Below are 27,215 nucleotides of genomic sequence, written 5' to 3'. Positions count from 1 at the left end.
ATAAAAGTCATCTCTTCCAAACATTTCTGCCTCTTTCCAAATTTTCTGTCACAATCTGGTTCTTACTCATTTAGTTACTGTAAATTTGCAACTCAGTAATTATGGAAAATACTGTTGAGCCTAGTGACACACAGTTTTTTACAATTCTTTTCATATTGATATATGAGAATGTAATAACTGCTCGAGACACTTTTTAGCATCTGCACAGGTGTGACAATACCTCTACTCAACACTGTCAGTGCAGGTACTTAATGGGCTGATGGTGGCTTGATAGCAGCCATGGAACAGAATCCTATGAGAGGAAATGAATTCACTGTGTGAGTCAATCTATGGGAAGCATAGTGTCCGAATCCATGTGTAGATGTGTAGTTGTGTATGGCAATAAATTCAGCACGTGGCTGGTGCAGGCAGCTAATAACTAAGCACATGACAACAGCAGCACTGGGCACAAAGTGCAAGGCAGGTCCACAGTGGTTGAGCTCAGTGTGAGTACTGGTCCATTCCACTACCCACAAGGAAACACTTCTGTTGGCAGGTCTGCCCATACTACGTGACGCATGCACCCTCCCTTGCAGGTTTCCAAACTGCTCTACCCACACCTTCGCATCTGCCTCCACCACAATGTCCACTGTCAGGGGTATTAAATCTCTTCTCCCTGAAAAGGCTGTGTAGGGCCGAAAATGCCTTGGCTCAGACTGCGACCTCCAGTGCAGAACCGAAGAGGGTGCCAGAGAATCCAGCAGCAGACTGACCACCAAAGGATGCAATTGAAGCTGTCAGCTCTGCCAGAACAGTGGAAGGGCATGGGAGCTGTGGCAATTGCAGGTCCGCCAGTGCCACTGGGGACTAAGCTACCTCCATCAATGACCAAGGGGTGGGGGGGAGGACGACAGGTAAAAATCCATGGTCTCCACCTTCGCAGGTATCCAGAGGGTGGCAGCTGACAGGCGGGCCACTACAAGTGGTAGCCCACCCCTGGAACAATGTCAAGATCAACCCTGGAACTCAGCTGATTGGAAAATCACAGTGGTGATGGCCCAAAAGGGAGCCAAAGCAACTGATTTGCATGACAGTTCAGCATCTCCCCATCATTGTCCACCTCAAACTACTGCTGATCTTTTTGCCCACCATAACACCTGGCGACCAACCCCGCTGCCAGACAATGGAGTGGGCCCAAACAGCAGCCCCAGCTGGAAAACATGGCAGGTCACGATAGTCTGTGTCTTGTGAGTCAGGTTGCAACAAATCCAGGAGACTCCGCGGCTGGCACCCATGCGAACATTCCACTGGACTGCACCCACGTACTGGTGTCACATGGTATGTAGCAAGAAAACTTGACAATGGGTTGTGGCAGGAAGAGGCAGGCACAGACATCTTCATTTGGGTCTGAAATGTATGTACGAGATGCACCACTCCCAAGTTAGAAGGTGGGTGGAAACGTGCCATAATCACATGCTGGATACCACTGCAGATGTAGAAGTCTTCAAGCTCTTATAACACAAATTGCCTACCATTATCAGACACTAGTATCCTAGGGAATCCCTCAAAGGCAAAAAACAACCAACACTGAGTGAGTAGTGGCAGTCAACAATGTGGAGGACAGCTCGATTATGATGGGAAACAGGACAATGCATTGATCACCAACCACCACATGCTGCCCAAAAATGGACCAGTAAAACTGACATGCACCATATGCCAAGGGTGCCCCAGCACTGGCCGAGGAAAGAACTGATGCAGTGGTGCAACCTGGTTCTGTGCGCAGACCCTGCAATTCTGCACCAGATGTTTAATGTCATGATCGATCACTGACCAGTAGACGTGATGTCATGCCAATTCCTTCACACATACTGTACCCCAGTGTGACACATGCATCAGCTGGAGTATGTGAGGACACAATGCCACAATGGCAACAGCTCAATAGCATTGCTCGTCTTTGGTAAGCATGAAGACCGTCTGGACGTTGTTGAGTCAGGCACATAGGAGGAAAAATGTATGCCGTGACTGATCCACACTTGAAGAGACATGCTCTGGCCAACTCAACTGGACAGCTGGAACAATTTTCTGGAAAATCAGGTCAGAGGTCATGGCTTGGTGTGCTGTCAACAGAAAATCTGACAGGGTTTGCTGCAAAGCTCATCCATGTGAACATGAGAGTGTCCTATCAGTCGGACTATATATCAGCCCCCATTGATAGTCACGATAGTGCATCAGCATTGGCATACTGGGCAGTGGAGTGGTAATGAATATCGTATCAATCAGTGTGTGATCTTATCCAGCAGCTGAAAATGATGGCCAAAAAAGAAAACCAACAGCTTTTGGTTAGTGATGATGAGGAACATCGCCCCATACAGGAATACTTGACACTTTTTGACCCCAAAAATAATACTTAGTACATCTTTCTCCACTTGTGAATAACTATGTGGCACTTCAGTCCGGAACCACACAGCTTCTACAGTTGCAGGTTCGAATGCTGCCTCGGGCATGGATGTGTGTGATGTCTGTAGGTTAGTTAAGTTTAAGTAGTTCTAAGTATAGGGAATGATGACCTCAGATGTCAAGTCCCATAGTGCTTAGAGCCATTTAAACCATTTGAACTATGTGGCGCAGCAGAATGATCTTCAAAGTGCAAGCGATGGGCTGTTTAGTGACATCCGCATTCTGATGGGACAGGACGGCACCAATCCCTTATTCGGACGCATCACAGGCTAGGTTTAAAGGTTTACCCTGCGTAAAGTAAGCCAGACAGGCAGCCAAGCACAAATGCTGCTTGAGAGACTGAAAAACCCTTTGACAATCTGCAGACCAGACTGACTTAATGCTCTTCTGGCAAAGCCAGTTAAGAGGCTGGCAGACGTGCGCAGTCACTGAGCATAATACAAAATATTACCCAAAAAAGATTGGATTTCCTTCAGGCTTTTGGTTGCTGGTAGGTTGACGATGGCTTTGATGTGGTCATCTGTAGGGATGAGATCATCCTTACTAATAACATGACCCAAAAAAATGCACCTTTTGGGAGAAAAAAATGAACTTTTGCGGCTTACAATGAAGGCTATTCTCCACGAGGCATTGGAAAACCGACCAAATGTTTTGTTAATGCTCCTCCTGCGTAGAGCCCGTGACCCAGATTTCATCAAGGTAATGGACGAAACGGGGAATGTCCTGAATCTGTTGTTCCAAATACCATTGGTAAATTCCTGACACAGATGAAATTCCAAAAGGCAGGCGATTAAAATGGTAAAGCACAAAGGGAGTATTGAGGACCAGGAAAGTCCGAGAAATCGTGTCCAGTTGCAATTGCAGATAAGCATTGTGCAAATTGATGCACAAAAAATACTGGCCTTCTAAGAATTTCGCCAACAACTCTGCCAGCCACAGTATGGGTACGAATCAGTGACACATTGTGCGTTGACCCTCAGTTTTAAATTGCCACAAAGATGCATGGCACCATTGGGCTGCTGAATCGTCAAGAAAGGTGTGGCCCACTTACTCGACAAAATAGTAGAAATATGCCTTGAATCTGCCAATGCTGCAGCTCATCCTCTACCTGGTTGCTCAAGGTGAAGGAATGGGATGGGGGGGGGGGGGTGACAAAATTTAGGTACTGTCGATGGCTTAATAGAAGCATGTCTATCAAAATATGCTGCCCTGGCCAAAGTACTCTCAAACAGTGGGTTGTATGACCAGGTAAGAAATCCAAATTGTGAAAAGAAATGGATTGAGACACTGAACCAACACTTCATCTCTGACCTGAAAGCCAAAACTAGAAAAAGTGTCAACCACAAAGACATTTTGTGCCCACGGTGAATTGACTACTAGCAATGTAAGTTGCCATTCCACATTCTTGTTCGTGTGGAGACAGAGAATTGTCCCCACAAGGGAACACACTGTTCACTGTAAGACAACTTAATGGAGTGGCCAGTGCAACACCAGGCACCACAAAAGCTTGTTCACATCGAAGTTAATGAGGATGTCTTATGTCCTGTGTCTACTTGAAATTTGACCGATCACTCATCCATTACCAACATCAGCAAAAAATATGCCCGGGGTGACATTTACAGGGTGGTGGAGACAGCCCCAGAGTCCAGGGAAGACACCAGGGCAGCCTGCCGAATGTCTCGGGCAGTGGTCAGATGTCCTATCTGGTGTCATATCCCGCACATGGCCTCCACGTGTGGGTACTCTTGGTGAACATGCAACAAATGACAGTCAGGACAGGATGGCTGGCTTGAGAACAACACCAAAGACTTGAAAAACAGCCAGTGGATGTAAATTACAATGTTGTGAATGGCACAAACCTGGTGAGCTTGGCATGGGTGTAGAAGGGCTGCGCTGCACTGGAATCATCAATGGCAGCAACACGTGGTAACTTGACGAGAGGCAAAGCCGCTTGGAACCCTGTGGAGCACCTGCGGCTGTTTACTGTGCATGCCCAACTGAGCCACCTGGCAGTTGTCAGAAAGGAGTCACTTGCTGCCATTGTAAGCTCATATGATTCTTCAATTTCAGCAATGTCGCCTATGGAAGGGTTGGACAAGATCAGTGCCATAGTCGGAAGCTCAGTAACAGGAACTGGTTAGTTTCTAATTAGTGAGTCTGCATAGGATGTAGCACATTTGAGATACTTAAAATGACACTTGTGTAAGAGGCCATGCAAATCGGTGATCCCGGCCACATACGACAGCCCTCGGTGCTTGTGGTGTTGAGTAAACTGCAACCATGAGTTTGATGACCAAAATTTTACATAAGCAACTGACAAAGCTCATCAGAGGGGAGTTTCCTGGGCTCAGTGGAGGGCTTCAAATTTGACAACTTCGTATAAACCCACAGTGCTGGACAACAACAAACCAGCTGCATCAACTGGATTGACGATACACTTAATCTGGTAGTACAGCAAGAACTGGTACAAGTAATTCTAACATGCTCCCATAGACTCATCGAAACTAGCAGGTGGCACCAGGGACAGAGAAGAAAACTGCCTAGCAGGCACGAGGCCCTCCACCGATGAGGCAAGGGCGCGAAGCCAGTTCATATTCCTAGTTTATCAGTATCTGCATCAACTCCTGTTGTTGCTCCTTCTGTAGGTGCAACTGTTCCTGCAAGCACTGCAGAAATATCAGATCCATTGTGACCCAAAGTTAAAAATTTTGAAAGGGCCAGAAAGAGAAATACATGCATCACACTTATAAGAAAGTCCTTTCTCACCACTTTAATATCTGCACAGGTACGACAATGCCGCTACCCTTGACTGTCAGTGCAGGTACTTCAGGGGCCAATGGTCTCTTGAAAACAACCAGGCAACAGAAACTTGTAAGAGGAAACGAACTCGGAGGAACCCATGTAGAAACATGCACAGAAATAAACTCAGCACACGGGTGGCTTGTGCAGATAACGACTAAGCACATGGCAACACCACTCGACGCAAAGCACAAGTCGAGTTCCACGGTGTTTGAGGTCAGCATGAGTGCTGGTCCTTTCCACATAATATGCAGTGCATGCATTCTCCATGGCATGTTTCCAGACTACTACTCTGCTCCACCGATGCCAGCTCATCTGCCTCCGTTGCAATGTCTGCTGATGGGATACTAAACACTTCTCCATTTATTTGTTTCTGTGCTTTATTCACTCACTATCAGAAATGTAGAAATGTTTTATTAATAGCAGACGTGTTTAATTCTACTTGTTTCCAAAGATAAATGAAATTATGTATGTCATGCTACCATTTTTTGCTACAACATGCTACCAGTTTTTTTTTTGCGCACAGATTTTGCTACTTAACGCTCTACTAGTTTACAGTTTGCTATGTAGAATTCAAAAGTTGAATCTGTTGTACCAATAATGTTAAATGAGAAATAAAACAAATCTACTGGATAAAGGTTCTCTGCATTACAGAAGATGATAGAAAACCTTATATAGGATAGCTTACTGAGGACTTGCTTGAAATCAGCGGTTGTGACATGAAGTGGAAAAAGACACACACACACACACACACACACACACACACACACACACATTGTACAGCTGACTGGGTACTGCAGCTCTTGAGCTTGCACTATGTAGCCAGGGGGTGACGGGGGGGGGGGGGGGCAGGTGGCACGCGGGGTGAGGGTATGTGTGCAGGTGCGCACACGTGCGCTGTGTCTCAAAAAAAGGTCTCTTCCAAAAACTAGCAAAGTTCTCTTTCATGGTTATGTGCTGCTGGTGGCTCAATGCGTCCACTACTCCACTATTCAGTAAGCAGTTGCCTTTAGTCTTAAAGTTGTTTACATTCCACCAAGACTTTACATTACCATATCATAATATATCTAACATGCCTGTTAATAGCTTATAGAAATTCAAGTTTACATGTTGCTATGAGTCAATTAACTTCTTATCCTTTTCTTATTTTTATCAAAAACCAGGAAGTGAAGAGTAGTGACTATTGTGAATATATCAGGCCACCAATTGATAAGTACAAGACACTGCAGTTTGGCAGCTTTGATGAAATAAAGGTACGTATCAGCAGAGCCACTCAGTGATACAGTGGTGATTCATTCTTTACATAAGAATTTTACGGTTACTTTATTTTATTGATTGCTAAGAGATTTAGGAAAATCAACACAGTTTTTCCACATAGTTCCATAACTTTTAAGTCATTTTTACATGTGACTGTTAGATTTAACAATCATTCTGGTAGAAATTGTCTCTCTATGGTTATTTTTGCATTGGTGAATTAATGACTGCTAATATTTTTGAGAGTCGAAAAAGTGAACACAAACCTAGTGGGAAGATGAGGACTAGGATGATTTCCCACTACTACCAACTGCACATTTCCCATTCTTGCTTAGCTAGAAGTACTTGTATTTGTGTCTGCTTTGTCATTATGTTGTAGAATTGAAATCCAATAACTTTTAAAACATTAATTTGGTCAAAAGCTGACAACTTATTGTTGTTACATATTAACACATTAAGCACTTTTAACATATGAAAAATATCAATCATCACCTCAATAGTTGATAAACAAATTTTTGCTGGCATTGAAGCCTGCCTTAATAACACTGTCAATGGGACAATAACCCTTATCGTCCCTTGTTTTCCTTACTGAAACTTGCCATTTCCTCATCCAGTATCCCATATGGGATCCCTTTGTTGCAGGAATGCAATGATGTATATTTAAAAGCATTAAAGCTGGCCAACACAAATCAGAGCCCAAGTGTAATTCCTCAATATAACTGATGTGGGTGAAATGCATCATGTAAGTTTGCATTGGGAGCACATGGAAGAGGCAGTAATACAAGGGTCAGTCAAATGGAAATGAGCCAAATGAAAAAAACTCAAGAAAACCATTGTTTCAAAAATAATTGCGGTAACTTTCAATACATTTATCCCACTGGAAGACAAGACAGTCAGTGCCTTTACAGAAAAGAGTTTGCAGTTTCCTGTGGTGCCATGACTATACTTAGGCAAGCAGCTCTTCAACTGAAGTAAATGTGTGGGCACAAATGTCTTTCTTCAGGGCTCCAAAAATTTGGAAACTGTATGGGGAGAGACGGGACTGTATAGGGGATGTGTAAGGGCCTTTGGAGTCCTGAAGAGAGACATTTGTTGCTGTTGATTGGCTTCAGACAAAGATATGCACTCCTGGGTGCAATCATGGTCCCATAGACAACTGCAAATACATTTCCATGAAGCCATTGACTGTCTTATCTGACACAGTGGAATAAATATATCAACAGTTGTGGTATTTACTTTTGAAAGAATAAACAGCTTACTTGCTTTTCTTTCCGTCTGTCTCATTTTCATTTTACTACTTTTATATAACAGCAGCCTGCCCAATCAATAGAGAACTTTTCTTTGTACAGAATGCATAACTTATAGTTTACACGGCTTGTGCTGGGTGTCCATTGGTGACTGATTATTAATTGAAGATGAAACAAGATATCATGTGGTATAAGAACCACTTACTATGTTATGTTTAGAACCCTCACATATCTTATCTCCATTACCTGTTAATTATGTATTATAGGTGTTGGAGTGTTGCAGATGTCACAGCACTCGTGTGTGGTGTGGCATTGTTGTGCTGAAGGACAGGGTGTCCACATGTGGGTGAAATCTTTGAATCTGAAACTTGATTGCAACATGCTGTTTCTCACACACCAACATAGTTACGTTACACACTTCCATATTACTTGCCACAATGTGGAGCCGTCTATTGGCAGAGGGTTGCAGCTTCCATCAGCGAAGTGGGAAAGTCGACCACGTAAAATGTGTGACATGTAAAACCTCAACTGATATTGAGAACAGAATTAAAAAAATGGGAGGCAATACTTTTTAGCACGTACTCATATATGTAGCATGCTCGAAATACAATGAGCTCTTTTATAATGTGGTGGATAGCTCAGATTTTGGCTTCAGACTTTTTTTTGTGTTGACAAATGTACATATTGTCAGAAAACATTCCACATACTAAGCGATAGTAAAAAATAATCTCTATCAAAATCTTATTGCAGCAGTCATTTAATTAGTATTCAAAAAGTCTTGTGAGTGAGCATTCATTCATACACTTTTTCCTTCTCTAAATTTCATTTAATTTTGAAACATTATTTAAGTACTACCACAACACGTTCCAATAGCTGCACAACATGTTCCAATAGCTGTAAAACTATTGTCAACACTAATTTCTGAGTTATCACAAACAATGAAAAATCCAGAATGGAATAACAACATAAATTGATAGACTGCTACTCACCAGGAAAAGTCCGAAAGATGAATCATAAAACCACAACTCTCACACTCAGGCATTGTGGTGTACTTCAACATCAACAGCATTTAGAAGGTGGAAAATGCTAAGAAATTCTGAGCTCTGAGGGAAAGCAGTATATGTAGCAGGTAGAATACAGATTTTCACAGAAAAGTGGCATGGGGCACTTGTTGACTGCACGTAAACACAAATTGATTGTTTTAGTTTGTTTATTCTTCTTGAGCTGGTGGAACTGATAAAAACTTCAGTACAGAAAAATTAACTGAGGGTGAACAGTATTTGGAGAAAATTAATAAAGTACAACACATTTACTGTTTTTAACAAATGTATCATGAAAATGCCAAAAATGAATAATTTACAGCCAAAGAAGACACTTATTCACAGTTGTTTTTCTGCTTCTGTGATTAGTTGAGATTACTTTGGCCAATCGTATCAAGTTTTCATGTTTGCAACAATGATCATTACGCGTCAGGAATTGTCAGTCTGTTCAAAATATGCACATTCTTTTACCATCTAAACTCTATTTTTTCTACTTATTTTGCTTCATGTGTCAAACTAATTGTTGTCAAAAGTATTTGTGGATTTTGAGAACACAAAAAATCCTGTGTACATGAAAAACAAGTGAGACATACAGTGTGAGGTCATTTCTCGTTTGTGATGCTTCTCTTGGTTATGTGGTGCAAATGGCAGTTTATGCTGGAAAAGCAGCAGAGGAACAAAGTGTGGTGATATTTCTAAGGAGATGTCTGCAAAAGTACTTTCGACAACAACTTCACTGTGTATATTGATCACTATTGTAGTTCACCTGCTATTTTTGATTATCCGTAGAAGCATGAAACAAAAACGGTGAGCATGTTGAACAGAAAGGAGCTTCCAAAATATACTACTGTCGAACAGAAAATTAAAAACTGAGAAAAAGAATTCCTGCTAGAAGGATCATTCATTGTGCCATAGTGGGGAGATACAAGAGACATTTTGATGCTGTTAACATGCCCTACAGCATCTAAATCAAATGTTGTGCTATATTACATAAAGAAGAAAACAGCCAGATTACTTTTTTCATCTCTTCATTATGAGTGCCCCAAATGCTTACATTCTTCGCCAGAAAACCAAGACATATGAAAGAAAAAACTCAGATTATTGCATTTTTAGATAGAAACAGCAAAAAGCTTTGTTGGGCAAGGAGGCAAACTTAAAGAAACAAGCAGCTCCTCAGAACCTAACATACGCATTTTGCAGGCAAATTGTCACCAATGGAAAAAAGCCATATCCATCTGGGGTTTGTAAAGTCCGTGCAGACACAAGAAAGTAGGAAGCTGGCAAAGTTTCCAAAAAAAGGAAAGTTTTTGGTGCTTTCCTGATGGAAACATCTGTGCAGGCGTGATTGCTTCACGTTATACTGAAGCTAGCTTGTTGTGAGTGTAAGCATCCTCAATTAAAAAAAAGTGAAATCAAAAATTATGTATGATGCTCTATATACATGAATGCTTGTAACATTAATGATACCATGCTTTGTATAATATAATTACTAATTTTTACAACATAATTCTTTTGAAAACATGTACACTTTGTTAGGCCAGCTGACTCAAGATTACATTGGGATTGTAGTATCCAAAGTGTTAACTTTATTCTGAAAGTCACCACATGAAGTCTGAAAGATGTGTCCTTAAAGAAATGTAAATTACTAGTGCTTCTTTGTATTCAAATGGCTGAAATGTTGCCAGTTGTGAACACAGCAACACATGTAATAGAGCCACAATACAATTAAATGTCAGAATTCATAATCTGTGAAAATGATTTGCTCTGCTTCCACTTCACAGTACTTCTGCAAGTGTGTTGAGTCTGACATTTACCTATTGTGCGACCTTTCCTTCTCATTTCATATATGAGATATTAATTGCACTTTCTTAGTTTGTATTTACTCTGGTTTGTGTTATTGAACATGATGGTGGTAATGTGGTTAAGTACTGGAAGGCTATGCTAAAATTTCTGTCTGACTGTGTTCATTTTGGCTTTCTGCTATTTTCAAAATTGCTTCAACTGGGTACTGGTGTGGTCACATGGACAGTGCCTCAACCAATTCCTTCCTCAGGTTACTCTAAATGGGCTAGGGTTCCATTGCTAATGACCTCTAAATTCCAAGTTTTCTTCCTTCCTTCCTTCAGAATTACATTTATTTCCTTGACACTGTAAGAGATTGACCTCTGAACAGTTGCTGTGGTCTCTGAATATTTATTACAAAGTACTCATATAACTCTGAACATTATTATCGATCTGATACTTATAATAAGAGAGTTACAATAAAGAAACTTATATTCGATTTGGATTGCTGACAATTTATTTTGGACATTGTGCTTCCTAATAAAACTGAGGTCAAAAAAAATATATTACCAGTAAAAATCAAGCAGTGAAGGAATGAGTATTATCTCACTTTTAAACTAATTCAGTAATTGCCATGAGGAAAACTGTTCTTTTTGTGCTGCAGGATGTTGGATATCATCATGGTAGCACATATTTTGCTGGCTTAAGGAAAGCAGGCTGTTTGCCATTCCTAAAAACAGAAACAAGCAAGGAAGATTTTGTTGGAAGAAGTGAAACAAAATGTGATTTAAACCGCATATCTGGATACAGTTTCACAGATTTAGCACAGCTGGTGTGTAGAGTACCTCAGCGTAAAAGACAAGCAGGTATGATTAAAATTTCTGAAGAAAAATTTCACCCAGTTTTTTTGTAGTTTATATAAATTCCAGAAAATTTTTGTGAAATGTCATATATAGTATGTTTATGATCTTTTTAATAGCAATATGGTGTTATGGGGAAAAAAACTATTGCGTGCTGATGCATGAACGAGGCAAGGAAGTACATTTCTCTTGTATACATTATGTATTGTATTTGCACATATTAGACTGGCAATTATGCCATGTGTGAAATTATTTCATTAGTTGCTATTGCACATGATTACATTTTGTTGACATTAGGATTTAATTCCTCATACACATAATCTAATAGCCTTGAGGCCTTGACTGATTTTATTAAATAAGGTACAGGATACCAGTACAAACTTTCCATATCTCCATTTCGAATCATAATAAATGAGATGTAATTGCCCCATAATGTGTAATCAAGGGACAGCTTACTGCTGTAGACCTTCAGGAAACTTTTTAAAGTGATGGTTCCCACATAAATGTCTTCCTCTCACTTTGAAAATCACGTTCTGTAGATTTCAGTTTCAGATAAAAGTATAAAATTCTGAAGCCACCAATGTTTAGGTTCTGCTATTTTCATTTGTCATCATTTTTCAAGGAAAAGTAACCATAAGATATCACTTGAAACTACAAAAAGGGTGTGTCTATTCTGTGTTTCATTGATCCATAGAGCAGCCCTTTTCCAATTATTAGTATAGAGATCTGAACTATTAGCATTTGCTGTAAGAATTTTGTACCCTATTTTCTACAAAAGAACCTGAACTGCAGGATGCAGCTTAGTAGTTCAGTATTGCTCTCATACTGCATACTGTAATCTCTCCTGTTGTGTTTCATAACTAACAGTTAGTCATATTTGTATGTTAAAACTATAGTTTTTGCTTTTATCCCTTCTTATATCCCTTTGATAATCTGGCACTTACAGATACCTGAGTGTGCTGGATTATCAACATCCTGCTATACATACATTTCATATTATCACATTGCGTAATTTGTGAAATTGTATTGTTTAAAAAATGAAATTTTGTCTGTGGGTTTAAATGACATACTTTGTGACACTGGATATAAAAAAACAAACAGAAAATGCTGTCATGATTCTAACTAAGAAACCCAAAGTCTTTATGAAATATGTACCACTGATATATGTACAATGCACACAAGTTTCTCACTACTCACTAGTCTGTCTGGAGTGATAAGACACTTAAGCAATTTGTGTAAAGTTTGGAACTGATACATTTTAACAAAATGAATAAATTTACAAGAAATTTCATCTCAAGTAGCACGACTCTTTTGCTTCCTTGTGCATAGAAATTTAGAGTAATGCAATGTAAGGTTCCGTAAAATTAAAATTAATTTTGTTTATCTTTTTCCCCCACAAGCAATACTGAGCAACAAAATTTCTACTAAGTTATATAAATATTGTTTACTGTGCTTCAGTGGTTTGAAGTGACTTGTTTATACATGCCCAAGTGCTAAATCTTATTTCGTATTCCCTGTAATAACAGATGATGAATATATAGGAGACAAAAAAGATGCTGAAAAAGAAAACATCAAGGAAAGCTTTAAAATAGTCTCCACCCATAATACCACAGAAATGAGAGAGGCAGTGGAAGGTAGTGAAGAAATGTACCATTTGGATACAGTGGTAAGTTGTTAATTTTATCTGTTTTTGTGACTCACAAATCACGAATTCACTGTAAACAGTCATAAGATAACCATACAACTTTTAAACAATCAAATGTCCAGGGTGGAATAACAATAATATGGAAAGGATAGATCACTACTGACCATGAAGAGGAAGTGCTGAATTGCAGATAGGCACAAGGAAAAAGAATGCTAGAAATACTTCAGCTTTCAGGTAAAGTCCTTCTTCAGAAGCACAAAACTCAAAACACATTCACACAAGTTGTGCGAGTTGTTCTCGTGTGACTGTGTGTGTGTTTTCTACTTAATTCATTGTGAATAATCTCTTAAAAACTCACAACCTAGTGGCAATTGGAAGTGGCCTGAATTCAAAATAGCAAAGAAAATATGCATACTATGAACAAGGATATTAAAAAGTTATGAAAGACTGAAATAAAGTGGAAATACTCTTGACATCTCAGTGTTAATTTATGTAGGATAATTCACTAGAGAGAGGCAGAATACAATAAAGAAACAAATGAAGGATAAGGGTAAAGGAACAGGTAATTCAGCTTTATTCATAATTGAGTAAAACACATTTTTAACTTCAAAACTTTGTGGTAAGTAATGCAAAGCTCTGGAGTGATAAGACAAATAGTTTAGAGCTAATGTAAACTTGGAGGCTACAAAACATAATGGGAATCCATTTGTTCCTCTAGACTAAACGAAAGCAGAAAAACATTTCAGACTCTCACTTTCTGTTTAATAAAACCAGTCAAATTACCTAAATGCAAACAAGAACAAAGTAAGTTAACTAAGGCTGCTTTATACAAAGTGGTTAATTACTATTAAATGTTGTTAACAGGAACAGTTTACGTACATTCAACTAATCATCAGGTAGGCTGCTGTAAAGTACTGCTGCATTCAGGTCTTTGAACTTGACACTTGAAACAGTGTGAATACACAAAAGAAAACTTTTCATTAAAAATGTCATTATTTCATAAGATATTAGTATAGTTGGATCACATTCCTTAAACAGCCCAAATATTTTTGTAACATTGAAATGTTCCAGTAAGTACACTTGTCTTGTATCTTTGAACCTGTAGTGGCTGCGGTGACCTTTGAAACTTTTAATGTGGATGCATGTTAAGGGTTGAAGCTTCTTATAGAAAGACTGTTTTTGCCTCTATTACCAACTGGTGGACAGCCACTACACTGCAGGCCCTATTGTATGTAATAGCATGAATGAAGCAAAATGCTTTGATACAATCAGGTATGACTCTTTTCATTTTGGTGCTATCACCTTTTCAAACTTTGTATTTGTAACTAATATCACAGAGTTTTGCCATATCTTCATCATGTTGTGATCTGTGTTTAACAGGGAGTGATGTAATTAAGCCTGTCAAATATTGGTTTTGCTCATTGTGTGAGATCAAGAAGGTTGAAATTACAGGGTATTAAAGTCATTCTGCTTCAGTTGTCTCAACAAAACAAGCTCACTGCTTAGACTTTTACAGAGTTCTCATCTCATGCATACTTAGTTGTATTTGTCTGTTAACCATGGACATAGATCCAGTCTTGGAATTTTTCTGTGTCTGTTCATCGATCTTTGCAGCCTTGTCTGAATTTGTTGCTATCACAAAAAGCCAAATAAATAACCCTACCGTCAAAACAGCATAAAATAAGGTAGCTGTTTTGAAGAAACCTCACTGCAGCAAACAAAGACGCATCATATGCATCATTATGTTTGGGCTGCCCTATGTCACAGATTGGATGACTTTCCTGCTTCTTTCAACCTTTTGCTTGAATCTCTTGGTTTCTTCACATTACAGTAAGACTTTCATGAGGGACAGAGAGTGTTGTAGATCTACCCAGATCCAAGCCCCCCTTAACTGTTTCTTGTAAGTCATGGAAACCAGTTGGAGTTGTGTGTAAGGAAGGCTCATCTCTTGATGGTGTCCCAGATGTGCTAAATATGATTAAGGTCAGTGAAATGGGTAGGGAGAAAATAATATCCATGTCCCAAACAGTTTTGAAACAATGGCGGACTTACCTAAAGACCCTTTTCATCCCATTTGAAAAACCCGATGATGCCTACATGACTTACCTGAATGCTGCCTTGTTATGAAATGGGATGTATCGCCACATGTGGTTTTTGATGTACTTTTACCCTGCCATCAGTATTTGCCAACGTATGCCATGACTCCAAAGCCAAGGCAAGTTTTTCCATGCTTTAAGTGTCCAATGATAGTGTTTCTGTGTTCATGCTAATCTCAGCTCTGTGAATTGTGTTGAAAAGTGGTACATATTTGAGTGAGTCGCTTCTGTTTAGTAGGGCTACTCACCATTTGTTGTCCAGCATTGAACTGGTAAGAGGTTAGCTTCTTTGTGGCTTATCTTTCCACTGACACAGTCCATGATAATCGTGGTGAAACCTGTCAATAACATGGTGTTGCCCATTGAAATTGGCACTGTCAGCAGCAGTTTTCCCTGAATCAAGGGTACCGTGGTACCACCTTGACACAGTGGCACAGTGGCGCATGGAAAGACCAATGCTTGTACATCCTTGAAGTGCCTGAAGCATTGGGAATCTACAATCTGCCATTGATAAAATGTCCAGCATTGCATGTCATGCTTATTCTGCACTTGACTGTCACACCATCAGCTAGTATACGGTCTGATGACATTCTTTCCATGTGACACATTAAACTATGCAATACTCTTTAGCTATGTGTCAGTTGTTTATGATTGTAACTAAGACTACAGGAAAAGGTGAAGAATTTGTGAATAACTCAGAAAATTGTCAAGCATATAAAAGATGAAAGGAAGGCAAGATTGCAAAATTTGTGGGAAGTGTAAGAAACAAAAATTTCATTCTGTAAGAAACATAACTTGTATTTAAAAAAGAAAGAAAACATGCAAACAGATACAACAAGAGAGTGTCGGAGACAAAATTGCCAGGTTTTGAGGTAAGATGAAGTGCAGTTTCATGTGAAATTTTTGTTAGACGCAGAAGAAATGGTAGAAGATGGTAGTACTGAAATGGAAGAAATCAGCAATCTGGTAATGAACTCAGCGCTTGAGAGAGACAAAATAGTTTAGGTGCAACAAATTGAAGCAGAACTTGATGAAATACCTTCATGGTTACTGAAACTAATGACGGGTCTAAAAAACTAGAAATTTATTTGACCTGAGGTCCATAATTTATGAAATGAGAGATATACTAACAGATTAAAAATATGGAACTTACAAGAGAGTACTGGCCAGTAAATAGAAGAACTGCAGATCAGTTACTCAGACTTGTAAGTTATGGGTGAGAATATGTACAGAAAACTTAAAGAAAACATTTTTATGAAAGTTTGGTTTCAGAGGCATCTAATTGACCAAAGTATGAATTTCTGCCTGATACTGAGCAAGAAACAGAACAATAAAGAGAAAATAAGGTATCTCAACATCATTTGAGGACCTTGAAAGAGTCCATTGATAACAAGAATTCCTGAGTTTAGCAGGGCTTTTACTGCTGTGAATAACCTTTTTGGATAAGTGTATCACCTTTTTAAGTATGGTGCTATATCAGATTTCCTCTTCAGACATTGAAGGATTTCCATTTCAGTGTTTGAAGGACAGATAGAAAATCTGAGGAGAAGAATGCAAAGGTTCAGTTTAGATTCAGTAGTAGTCAGTGATGTGAAATGGAAAGGAGACAAGGATTTCTAATTAAATGAATATAGGATAATAAAAATGGTAGCAGAAAATGGTATAATAGGAGTACAAGCTGGCTGTTGTGGCTGAGCAGTTCTAGGCACTTCAGTCTGGAACCGTGCGACCACTACGGTCACAGGTTCAAATCCTGCCTTGGGCATGGATGTGTGCGATGTCCTTAGGTTAGTTAGGTTTAAGTAGTTCTAAGTTCTAGGGGACCGATGACCTCAGATTTTAAGTTCCGTAGTGCTCAGAGCCATTTGGAGTACAAATAATTCTAAGTAGAAAGGTTGGGCAAACATAAGTTCCTGTGAACAGTTGAGTAATAGGATAATTCTCATCAGAATTGACGGAGGAGGAGGAGGAGGACAGAAAAATACCAGTTAGATGACACCATGGTTAGAGCTTCCAAAATAAGATTTATATTGTAAGGTGTACACAGTAGTACATATACATTCAGATCACAATGTAGTAATGATGAAGAGTATGCTGAAGCTTAAGAGAATCATTAGGAAGACACATTGTGTAAAGAGGTGGGATAATGAAGTGTTTGAAAGCATCTGAGGCCATAGGTGCAGGATAATGAATAACCAAGCTGGCAGTTAAATTGAAGAGGAATGAACATCCCTAAAAGGGACAATCACAGAAGTGAGGACCGACTGATATAGGTACAAGGAAAATAGAGCTGTGAAGAACCTCGCATGAAAGAATAAATACTTAAGTTGATTGAAAAAGGAAGGAAATACAAAAGTGTTCAGAAAAAAAACAGGAAATTAGTAAGAAGTGCAAGGAAGCTAAAGCAATATGTGTGCATCAAAAATATGAAGAAATTGAAAAGGAAGTGGTGGTAAGGATGGACGAATTCAGCATAGATTGAACACGTGAGACCCTTGAAGCACAAGTGATGTAGCTCCACTTTTCCTCATTTTTAAAAGGGTTGGGATCTTGCTCAACAAGTGAAATTCTGTTAACAAAGCAAACCATGTAATTTGTACCTACCATACATCTAGCAGTGCAGATTTCTGATGTGAGTAGATACATCTATCTACTGATAGCTGAAGTGGTGTAGCTGGGAGTTACACCACTGTGCCAGCATTGTTTTGAGTTTTCTCAATTCACTGTGGATGTTCTATCTTTTGACTGTTCCCATGATAGGATTTTACCTGTTTAATTATTTTAATTGTGTTCAGTGTGATTCACCATGAGGTGTAGTGATAATGACAATCAGAGAAAAGATTATTTGGGATGAGAAAGAATCCAGCAATGAATAATTTCCATCACATTCAGAGCCATCTTATTGGAAAATGGGGTCTTTTTCTGCTCAAAATACATTCTTGTGCTGCCTGATAAAACGGGAAATGCCACAATGTCATCGACCAATGAATGGCAGCTAACGTATTTCATGTGACCATTGATGGAAGAAGTGAAAAATATTTCTTGGAACATGAAATCATTTCAAGAAAAATCTTGACTGGTCACAGTATTTGCTACAGTGTAATTTGCAAAAATAGCTGCAGTGTTCTCCAACCAAAATGGATAAAATAACGTAGTTATTATCCTGCCAGGTAACAAAGTACTGTGCATGACTTCGGAAAGTGCAAGCTTCAATGAATGAAAATAATACTTGCTATAGCATTTAACAAAAAATGTCTAGCTGAAAAAGTGGTTCCATAGTATATCAAAGTGAATACAACAACAGTAAAAGTGCATAACTAGCAAAGGACAGAAATGTAAAACTCTCAAGAAGTCAGCACTACCATCTGATGAAGGGCTTAGGCTCACATCTAATAATGGTGTAATAAAATGATTTCAAGAAAACTTGTGGACAGTTGCAGTATTTCCTATGATGTAATTTACCAAATTATCTGCGGTGTTCTCCAACCAAAATGGATAAAATAAAACTGAAAAATCAGTTTCTGATAGCTCGTACTACTCCTTTCCTTTGACCAAAAAGCTTATATAATTTATATCGTTACAGTTTGGGTTGCCATGAGCTGTTGTCTAAATTAGGATACATTTACTGCTGGGATGGCAACAATCGAGAAAGACAGACACTGAAAAATCATCCAGTGCCTTGGCTAAAGATGCAATGGATTTAGAATCAAAAGAGTGATCCATTCAAAATTTTTTTCAAGGAAACTCTCTCAACAGACATGGAATTTCATAAGTAGGACTTCATGCAGGGATTTGAAAAAGGATGCACCATTTTTCTAACATACCTCAAGGAAAGCTGCACACAGCACCATGGGCTATTACAAAAGAGAAGAAGAAGGCCACAGAAGAACTTTTGTGCATCATTCCACCTGTTAAGTATTGTCAGAAGAAATAAGACTCAAAGTATTGGAGATGAAGACCTTAGGTCACTGATGGAAATTACAGTACAGACAGTGAGTAACAAAGATAATGTGAAATTATGTTTACAATGGTGTTGACTGCCATGCATATTTTTAAAATATATAAAATCCTTTAAAGATTCACACAATTATAGCTTTTGGCTGAAGTTGAAACTACGCTGAGAGCTGAAACTGCAGACGTGTGTGTGTGTGTGTGTGTGTGTGTGTGTGTGTGTGTGTGTGTGTGTGTGTGTGTGTGTGTACTGCTGACAAAGGCCTTAATGGACAAAAGCTATAATTGTGTGAACCTTTTTGTTGTGCCTATCGCGACTCAGCATCTCCACTATATGGTGAGTAGCAACTTTCCTTCTCTGGTACTATTCTGATAACACCCATACATATTATGAAAATGTATGTTTCACATCTCCTCCTAAACAGTGGCATCAATTTCAATCAAACTTGATACACATATCACTTACTGTCTGGAAAGAATCACTCTGGAGATAAGAACCACCTACCTGTTAAAGGGGTGGGGGTGAAAAAGAAGTGTTGTTCATGATGCTCAAATACACAGACTTTACTCATCCAATATTCAAGAATGAGACCACTTAGTGAGTTGCAACAAACTTCACACCTAATTTCAAACATTTATGAAACTTTTTCTTGCTGATACCCCCTACAAAACGAGGAAAGGAAAAAAGTTTATCACTTATTACATTTACATTGTTCGTGCTGTAAAACTACCACATTGGTCTTGACGTTTTAACTTATTACGTCTTTACTGCTAATTCTATTCATTACACATTTTGCCGACAATTTTCACATATATCACTGAGTGTTCTCGCAAAATTATATCATTCAGAAGAATTATGACGTTTTTGAAAAAATAAACAGCTCCTCTATAAAAATCAACATGGATTCTGCAAACAGAGATCCTGCAAAACTCAGCTCGCTCTGTTCCACCATGAGATCTACAGCCCAGTGGACAACAGCGCTCAGGCTGATGCTGTGTTCCTTGACCTCAGTAAGGCATTTGACACCATCCTGCATTGCCATTAAATGAAAAAAATATATATATATATATATGAGCTTACAGAGTATCGAAGCAGACCTGCATTGGATTCAAGACTTTCTTGCAGATAGAACTCAACACATCGCTTTTAATGGAACTAAATCAACAGAGATAAAGGTGAGATAGAACCGTTGCTGTTCACAATATATATAAATGATCTAATAGAAAGCATCAGGTGCTCTTTAAGGCTATACCAAAGTAGCAATGCCAGAAGATGGTAAGAATTTGCAGAACGACCTGCAGGGAATTGATGAACGGTGCAGACTCTGGCAGTTGCCCCTGAACAGAAATAAATGTAACATATTGTGCATACATAGGAAAAGAAACCCACTACCGTCCAGCTACACTATTGATGATAGGCAGCTGGAAACATCGTCTGCCATAAAATATCTAGGCGTAATTATCCAGAGCGACCTTAAGTGGAATGACCATATAAAACAGAAATTGGGAAAAGCAAACACGAGACTCAGATTAATTGGAAGAATCTTAAGGAAATGTAACCCATCCATGAAAGAAGTGACTAATAATGTGCTTGTTCTCCCGATTGTTGAGTATTGTTCGTCTATCTGGGATCCCTATCAGGTAGGCCTGATAGAGGAGATAGAGAACATCCAATGAAGAGTGGCATGTTGCATCGCGGGTTTGTTTAGCTGGTGAGAGAGCATGATGGAGATGCTAAACAAACTCCACTGGCAAACATTACAAGAGCAACATTGTGCATCATGGAGAGATTTACTATTGAAATTTCGGGACAGCACTTTTCAGGAGAAGTCAGACGACGTATTACTTCCCCCCACACACATCTTGCGTATTGACTATGAGGAGAAAATTCGAGAAATTAGAGTCAATACAGAGGCTTACCAACAATCATTCTCCCTACGCACTATTCACGAGTGGAACAGGGTTGGAGGGATCAGATAGTGGTGGCTTGCGGAGTATGATGTAAATGTAGATAAGATGTCATAGACACTGTGATGTGTGAAAACTGCCGCATCATACGTGATTTTTTTAAATTAATTACTTCTTTACTATTAACTCTATTCTCAATATATTTTGTAGACAGTACCAATCTATGGCACTGAATGTACCTGCTAAAAGTACCTCTTTGCACTACACATTGTTCAGGAGATATTACATCATGTACACTGAGATCCATGAAAACCTGCTACATCATGCATGACATTTCAATTTGTACTTCTTTTCTACTGAATCTATTTGCAACCCATTTCACAGACAATCTCGAAATAAACCACAGAATCTGCCTGCAAAATTATACCATTATATGACACACACACACACAGTTCAGGAGATTTGATGTCAAACATTTAGCTTCGGGAACACGAAACTGCAGGGCATTATTCGCTAAAGATGCAGATGAAACAATTGTACACATGTGGGAAATATATGTGACGTATGCATAAACAGGAGAAGTCACAGATAAAACGCTCCTCCTAAACATCTGGAACGATTTCTACCAATGTTGGTACACATATTATTTACTATCCGGAAAGATATACTGTGGGGGTAAGAATAACCAACACTTTATTTGGGCAAGAATGATAAATTGGAGAGAGAAGGGGGAGGGGGAGATGGACAGGCATAGAGGGGTAAGGAAGAGATAGACACAGATAGGGGGAGGGGGAGGAGGAGGAGGAGGAGGAGGAGGAGGAGGAGGACAACAACATGAACAGAGAAAGGTGGAGGAGGAGGTGAACAAAGAGTGGAGGGTGTAGAAGGTGAACAGGATGAAGGGGGAGGAGGAGCTGGAGAGAGAAGGGGAGAAAGATGGACTGCTAAAGGAAGGCCTAGGAGATGGAGGGAGGGAGAGGGAGAGAGAGAGAGAGAGAGGGGGGGGGGGGGGGAAGGATAGAAGAGATGGACTAACATAATTTTAGAACAAATACATACCTAGGCAACGCTAGATAATCAGCTAGTATATGATAAAAAAGTAACACAGAAAGTACATTTGAGTTTTGTATAACAATCCTAGTAAACCATTCAATATTTAAAAAAAAAAAAAAAAAAACAGTGGTAATATGAAACTTGTTGGCAATTTAAAACTGTGTGCTGGACCGATAGTCAAACTCGGGATCTTTGCCTTTTCCGTGCTCTACCTACTTAACTACCCAAGCACGAATCATGGCGTGTCTTCACAGCTTTACTTCTGCCAGTACCTTGTCTCTTACCTTCCAAACTTCACGGAAGTTCTCTTGCAAGGTACTGACAGAAGTAAAGCTGTGAGGATGAGTCGTGCTTGGGTAGCTCAGTCGGTAGAGCACTTGCCCAGGGAAGGCAAAGGTCTCAAGTTCGAGTCTTGGTCTGGCACACAGTTTTAAACTGCCAAGAACCTTAATACCAGTGCACACTCTGCTGCAAAGTGCACCACTTTTGCTCTAAGGAGCTCATGTGGAAATGTAGAAATAACTTTCAGTGAAATAAAAATTAAGGGCATAAGCATTAGGAGTGAAAAAAAGAGTTCCTCTGTTACGTACAGAGGAGAGGGCAGGGAGATGGAAACAGTACATTGAGAACATCTAAAAGGAGAAGGAACTATACGCTGACATGATAGAAGGGAAAATGGGCTTTGATTTGGAAGACATAAGGATTCAGTATTAGTCAAATTTGAGAGAGTTGTGGAAGACTTGCAATAACATATGATAGATGGGATGGATAACATTCTTTTGGAATTTCCAAGATCAGTGGAGGAAAGTGGCAGTCAAACAATTATTCAAGTTAGTTTGCAAAATCTATGAGACTGGAGACATGACATTGGACTTCAGGAATCTCAAAGATATCAAAGGTAGATAAATGTGAGAACTATCGCATAACCAGCTTGACAGCTTATGTGTAAATGTTGCTAACAAGAATAATATACAAAAGAATGGAAAAGAAAATTTAGAAACTGGTAGATGACGATCAGTTTGGCTTCAGAAAAGGTAAAGGCACCAGAGAGGCAGTTTTGGCATATCGTTTGATAATAGAGGCAATACTTGAGAAAAATTAAGACACCTCCGTAGCATTTGTCAAGCTAAAAAAGATGTTCAACAACATAAAATGGTACAAAACCTTTGCAGTTCTCAGAAAATAGGTATAAGCCATAGTGAAAGACATGAAGCATACAGTATGTACACAGAACCAAGAGGGAACAATAAGAATGAAAGACCAAGAGAGAAGTGCTCTGTACATCAAAGAGACAATTTTCAAAATTAAAGAAAAAGTCAGGATTGGGTTTGAAATTCAGAGTGAGAGGATATCAGTGATATGACTCACTGATGACATTACTATTGTCAGTGAATGTGAGTAACAATTGCAGGACCTACTGAATAGAATGAGCACAGAATATGAACTGAGAGTAAAAGAAAGAAATACAAAAGTAGCAGAAATAAGATTGGCGATAAACTTATCACAATTCAGGGCCATGTTGTAGGCGAAGTGAAGAAATTCTACCACCTTGGAAGCAAAATAATGCCTGATGGGTGAAGCAAGGAAGATGGAAGAACCAGACTAGTGTAGGGAAAGAGGGTATCCCTTCCTAAAAGAATTCTACTATACTCCGATTAAAATAAGTTTATGATTGACAAATGGCAGTGGTGGGGTGCAATGTTGCAGGCATGCAGCCAGCCACATTTCACAAGGTGCTCCATGTAATCTGCAAAACCAGCAACACCGCACGTTCATGGCACTCAAGAATGGACTGCGGTTGCCTGACAGCTGGGGACTAATGACCTCTGATGTTAAGTACCATAGTGCTTAGAGCTATTTGAACCATTTGAGCTAACAGCTGGACCCTACAACGTGCCTTGCTGAAATACCAGTCACAGAGTTATTTTTAATTGGAGTATAGTATCAAACGTATGCCTTAATTTGAGGAAGATGTTTGTAATGTAAATCTGGAGCTCAGCATTATAAGGTAATGAATCCTGGGAAATGGAAAAACCAGAAAAGAAAATAATTGGATGATTTGAAATGAAACTGTAAGAAATGAGGCAGGCCTCCACAAAATATGTGGAAAACACGGACTAGGTGGAGGGCAGGATGGGGAGTCACTATTAAGACTTTGGCAAATAACTAGAGAGAGCCATAGCAGGCAAAACCTGTAGGAGAAGACAGAGATTGAAATGTAGCCAACAAATTGGGTTAAGTGCTACTCTGAGATGAAGAGACAAATATCAGCTGTATATTATTTGTTTTGTAACATTTTAAATGATAAAAGTTAGTGCTTCAAGATTTGCATATAAATTTATTGTTTGCGAACAATTTCTTTATGAGTGAAAGGGAACTTTCATGGAAGATTGTTGTCTGTTTATTTTCTTTATATGCTACTTTAAAAATGGCATGTATCTTACAACTAAGAATGAGTAGGTGAAAATCTTCTATCCTGCTTCAGTCCATAGTCTGCATTTTCTTTTTATCTTTTTTCTTGTGAGTTTTAGAGTGACTCTTCTGTCCTTTGCCATCTTTTTGTGTGTTTCCTTATTACTTGTGTAGAATGCAGTAACTTCAGTTCCATAATGATTTTATCTTCAGGATAGTAAAACTTCTACATCACAGAAACGTGCTGCTAGTTCTCTTTCACTCTCTGGTTACATAAAGGGCAGCAGTGTTGCAGAGGATAAAAACAGTATGTATGTGACACTGAGTCCTTTACTTTCTTGTGTTTTCCTTTTAATAAAATCATGTTTACCTTGAATTAACAAAGATTTGTCTCATGTTATAGGCAATATCAGGGCAGATGAAGATCAGTTAAGTAAAATTTCGACAAAGCTGTGTTCCACTGAAGAAGACACTCCAATGAAAATATAAGTGGTCTGAAGTGGTGTGAAACAGTGCTTGAATTTTATAGTGTGCTGCTATTAACACTTGACCTTTTGTGAAGAACAGTTGTTGCAGCTACATATTCACTGGAAGCTGGTAGTGAACTGTGAATTGCAGTGTCTATTTATTTATTTTTTCTATAGCTCTTCACAGTTTAGAATGTGATAACCTGCAATTTGGACAGTGACATGTAAGAATTTTGTAAATTTTTGTACAGTAACCTTTATACTTATATTTGTACTATGTTAATGATGAAACTCCTCGCAATAAATGTCTCAAGATGCTCTGGACATTGAGGTTCTGTTTTATTATATACACAGAATAGTTCAGTATTCTCAGGCAACAGAATTATTCACAGGTGGGATACAATTTATTATGTCATATCCTCTGCCACACACTTTATACTGATCTGCAGAGTATGTACTGACCAAGAACAAACTCTGCTGGCTGGGATGGGATACTCACCAAAATAATTAAAAAAGTTTACAGCATAATAGCTCATCCTCTCTCTCTCTCTCTCTCATGATAAACAAATCCTTTGAAGAAGGTTGCTTCCCTGATCTCTTTAAATATGCGGAAGTAAAACCATCGTTTGAAAAAGATTCAAAAGATTATATGGGAAATTATCACCCCATATCTATACTCCTTGTCATATCAAAAATATTTGAAAAAATGCTGCTTTACAGATACAAAGCTTCATTACACAGAATGATATAATTTCACATACCCAATTTGGCTTCCAACAAGGCAAAAACACAGTACATGCGATAAATGAGTTTATCGAAAAAATTACTTCATCACTAGATAGGAAAGCTAAGGCCACAGGAATATTCTGTGATCTTATAAAAGCATTCGACTCTGTAAACCATGCCCTGATGCTTTTCAAACTCAACAGGTATGGCATAAGGGATGTTGCTTTGATATGGTTTGAATCATATCTCTTGGAGAGGAAACAAAGGGTAGTAATCACATCAAATGGAGCAGATCACTTCTCCAAGTGGAAAACTGTGTCACAAGGTGTTCCTCAAGGCTCAATCCTTGGACCTATTTTATTGCTGTTATTTGTAAATGACTTGCCTCTCAGCCAGCCGTTATGGCCGTGCGGTTCTAGGCGCTTCATTCCAGAACCGCGCTGCTGCTACGGTCGCAGGTTCGAATCCTGCCTCGGGCATGGATGTGTGTGCTGTCCTTAGGTTAGTTAGGTTTAAGTAGTTCTAAGTCTAGGGGACTGATGACCTCAGATGTTAAGTCCCATAGTGCTCGGCCATTTGAACCATTTGACTTGCCTCTCAATATAAACACTCATTTAACTTCGTTTGCAGATGATACTTCTGCCCTAATTGAAAATGAAAATTCTGACAATATACCACAGAGTGTCATGAATGTGTTCAGTAACATGGAAACATTGTTCAGTCAAAATGGCTTAAGGCTAAACATTTCAAAAACCCACGTTATGAGTTTCAAAACCAAACATTCAAAAACTGAAGAAATCTGTGTCAATCAAAAAATGGAAGTACTTGACTCAGTCAGCTTCCTGAGAATAAACTTAGACAGAACTTTGAGTTGGAATTCTCATATAGAATATCTAGCAAATAAATTAAACAGCCTTACATTTTCAATGGAAATGGCCACCAGAAAAATAGCATATTATAGCTACTTTGAACTGGTTATTCGATATAGAATAATTTTTTGTGGAAACTCTGGAAATGTTACACGAATTTTAAAGTTGCAAAAAAGAATCATTCGCAACGTGCTCTGCACAGCTGAGGGCATCATGACAACCATTATTTAAAGACCTAAAAAATATTAACTGTCCCCTCTTTATACATTTTTGAGGTGGTTCTTTTCCTATGCCGCAGAGCTGATCTATTAGAAAAAAAAATCATTTTGAATACTCATATGACAAGACATAAAGAGAACTTTATGCTTACCTGTTGTTGTGACAGTGCCACGACATTTAAAAGTGCCGCTACGTCAGTACGCGAACACGGCGATAGAGGCGCTCCGCAGCTCGGCCGAGCACGGGAGCGCCACCTGGCTATGAACGGCGCCGGCCGCATTTCACGGCACGGCAGTCGAATGACAGATACGGAGTTAGTAGTATGTAACCTGCTGGTGTTTCTACTTGTGCATATCCACGCAAATTATTAGTGATTAAAGGTTATAACATTTTGGCGACGAGGTCAGATGTTTTTTTTCCTGCGTTGTGGACTTGGGTGTTCGTGTCGGGG

At 39.1% G+C, this 27,215-nt stretch overlaps 1 protein-coding gene across 6 annotated transcripts in view; it reads left to right on the top strand.

Moving 5' to 3' along the window:
- The window catches only part of LOC126248562 (neuropathy target esterase sws), a 228,076-nt gene extending 202,810 nt beyond the window's left edge, over window positions 1-25,266 (top strand). For 2 of the 6 annotated variants that reach the window (XM_049949654.1, XM_049949653.1), the window contains exons 24-28: window positions 6,399-6,488; window positions 11,223-11,424; window positions 12,945-13,084; window positions 24,697-24,790; window positions 24,887-25,266. In XM_049949654.1, coding sequence (XP_049805611.1) covers window positions 6,399-6,488; window positions 11,223-11,424; window positions 12,945-13,084; window positions 24,697-24,790; window positions 24,887-24,972 — 612 coding nt within the window. In that variant the 3' untranslated portion in view covers window positions 24,973-25,266. Of the gene's footprint in view, window positions 1-6,398; window positions 6,489-11,222; window positions 11,425-12,944; window positions 13,085-13,185; window positions 13,298-24,696; window positions 24,795-24,886 lie in introns of all 6 variants that reach the window. The other 4 variants (XR_007545507.1, XR_007545508.1, XM_049949655.1 and 1 more) reach the window with 4 other exon arrangements.
- The last annotated feature ends 1,949 nt before the right edge of the window (window positions 25,267-27,215 follow it).

Source organism: Schistocerca nitens, chromosome 3, assembly GCF_023898315.1.
Source record: "Schistocerca nitens isolate TAMUIC-IGC-003100 chromosome 3, iqSchNite1.1, whole genome shotgun sequence".
NCBI classification, from domain to species: domain Eukaryota; kingdom Metazoa; phylum Arthropoda; class Insecta; order Orthoptera; family Acrididae; genus Schistocerca; species Schistocerca nitens.
The sequence above is the reverse complement of the archived record's forward strand: the minus strand, read 5'-3'. Positions and strand labels throughout refer to the sequence as shown.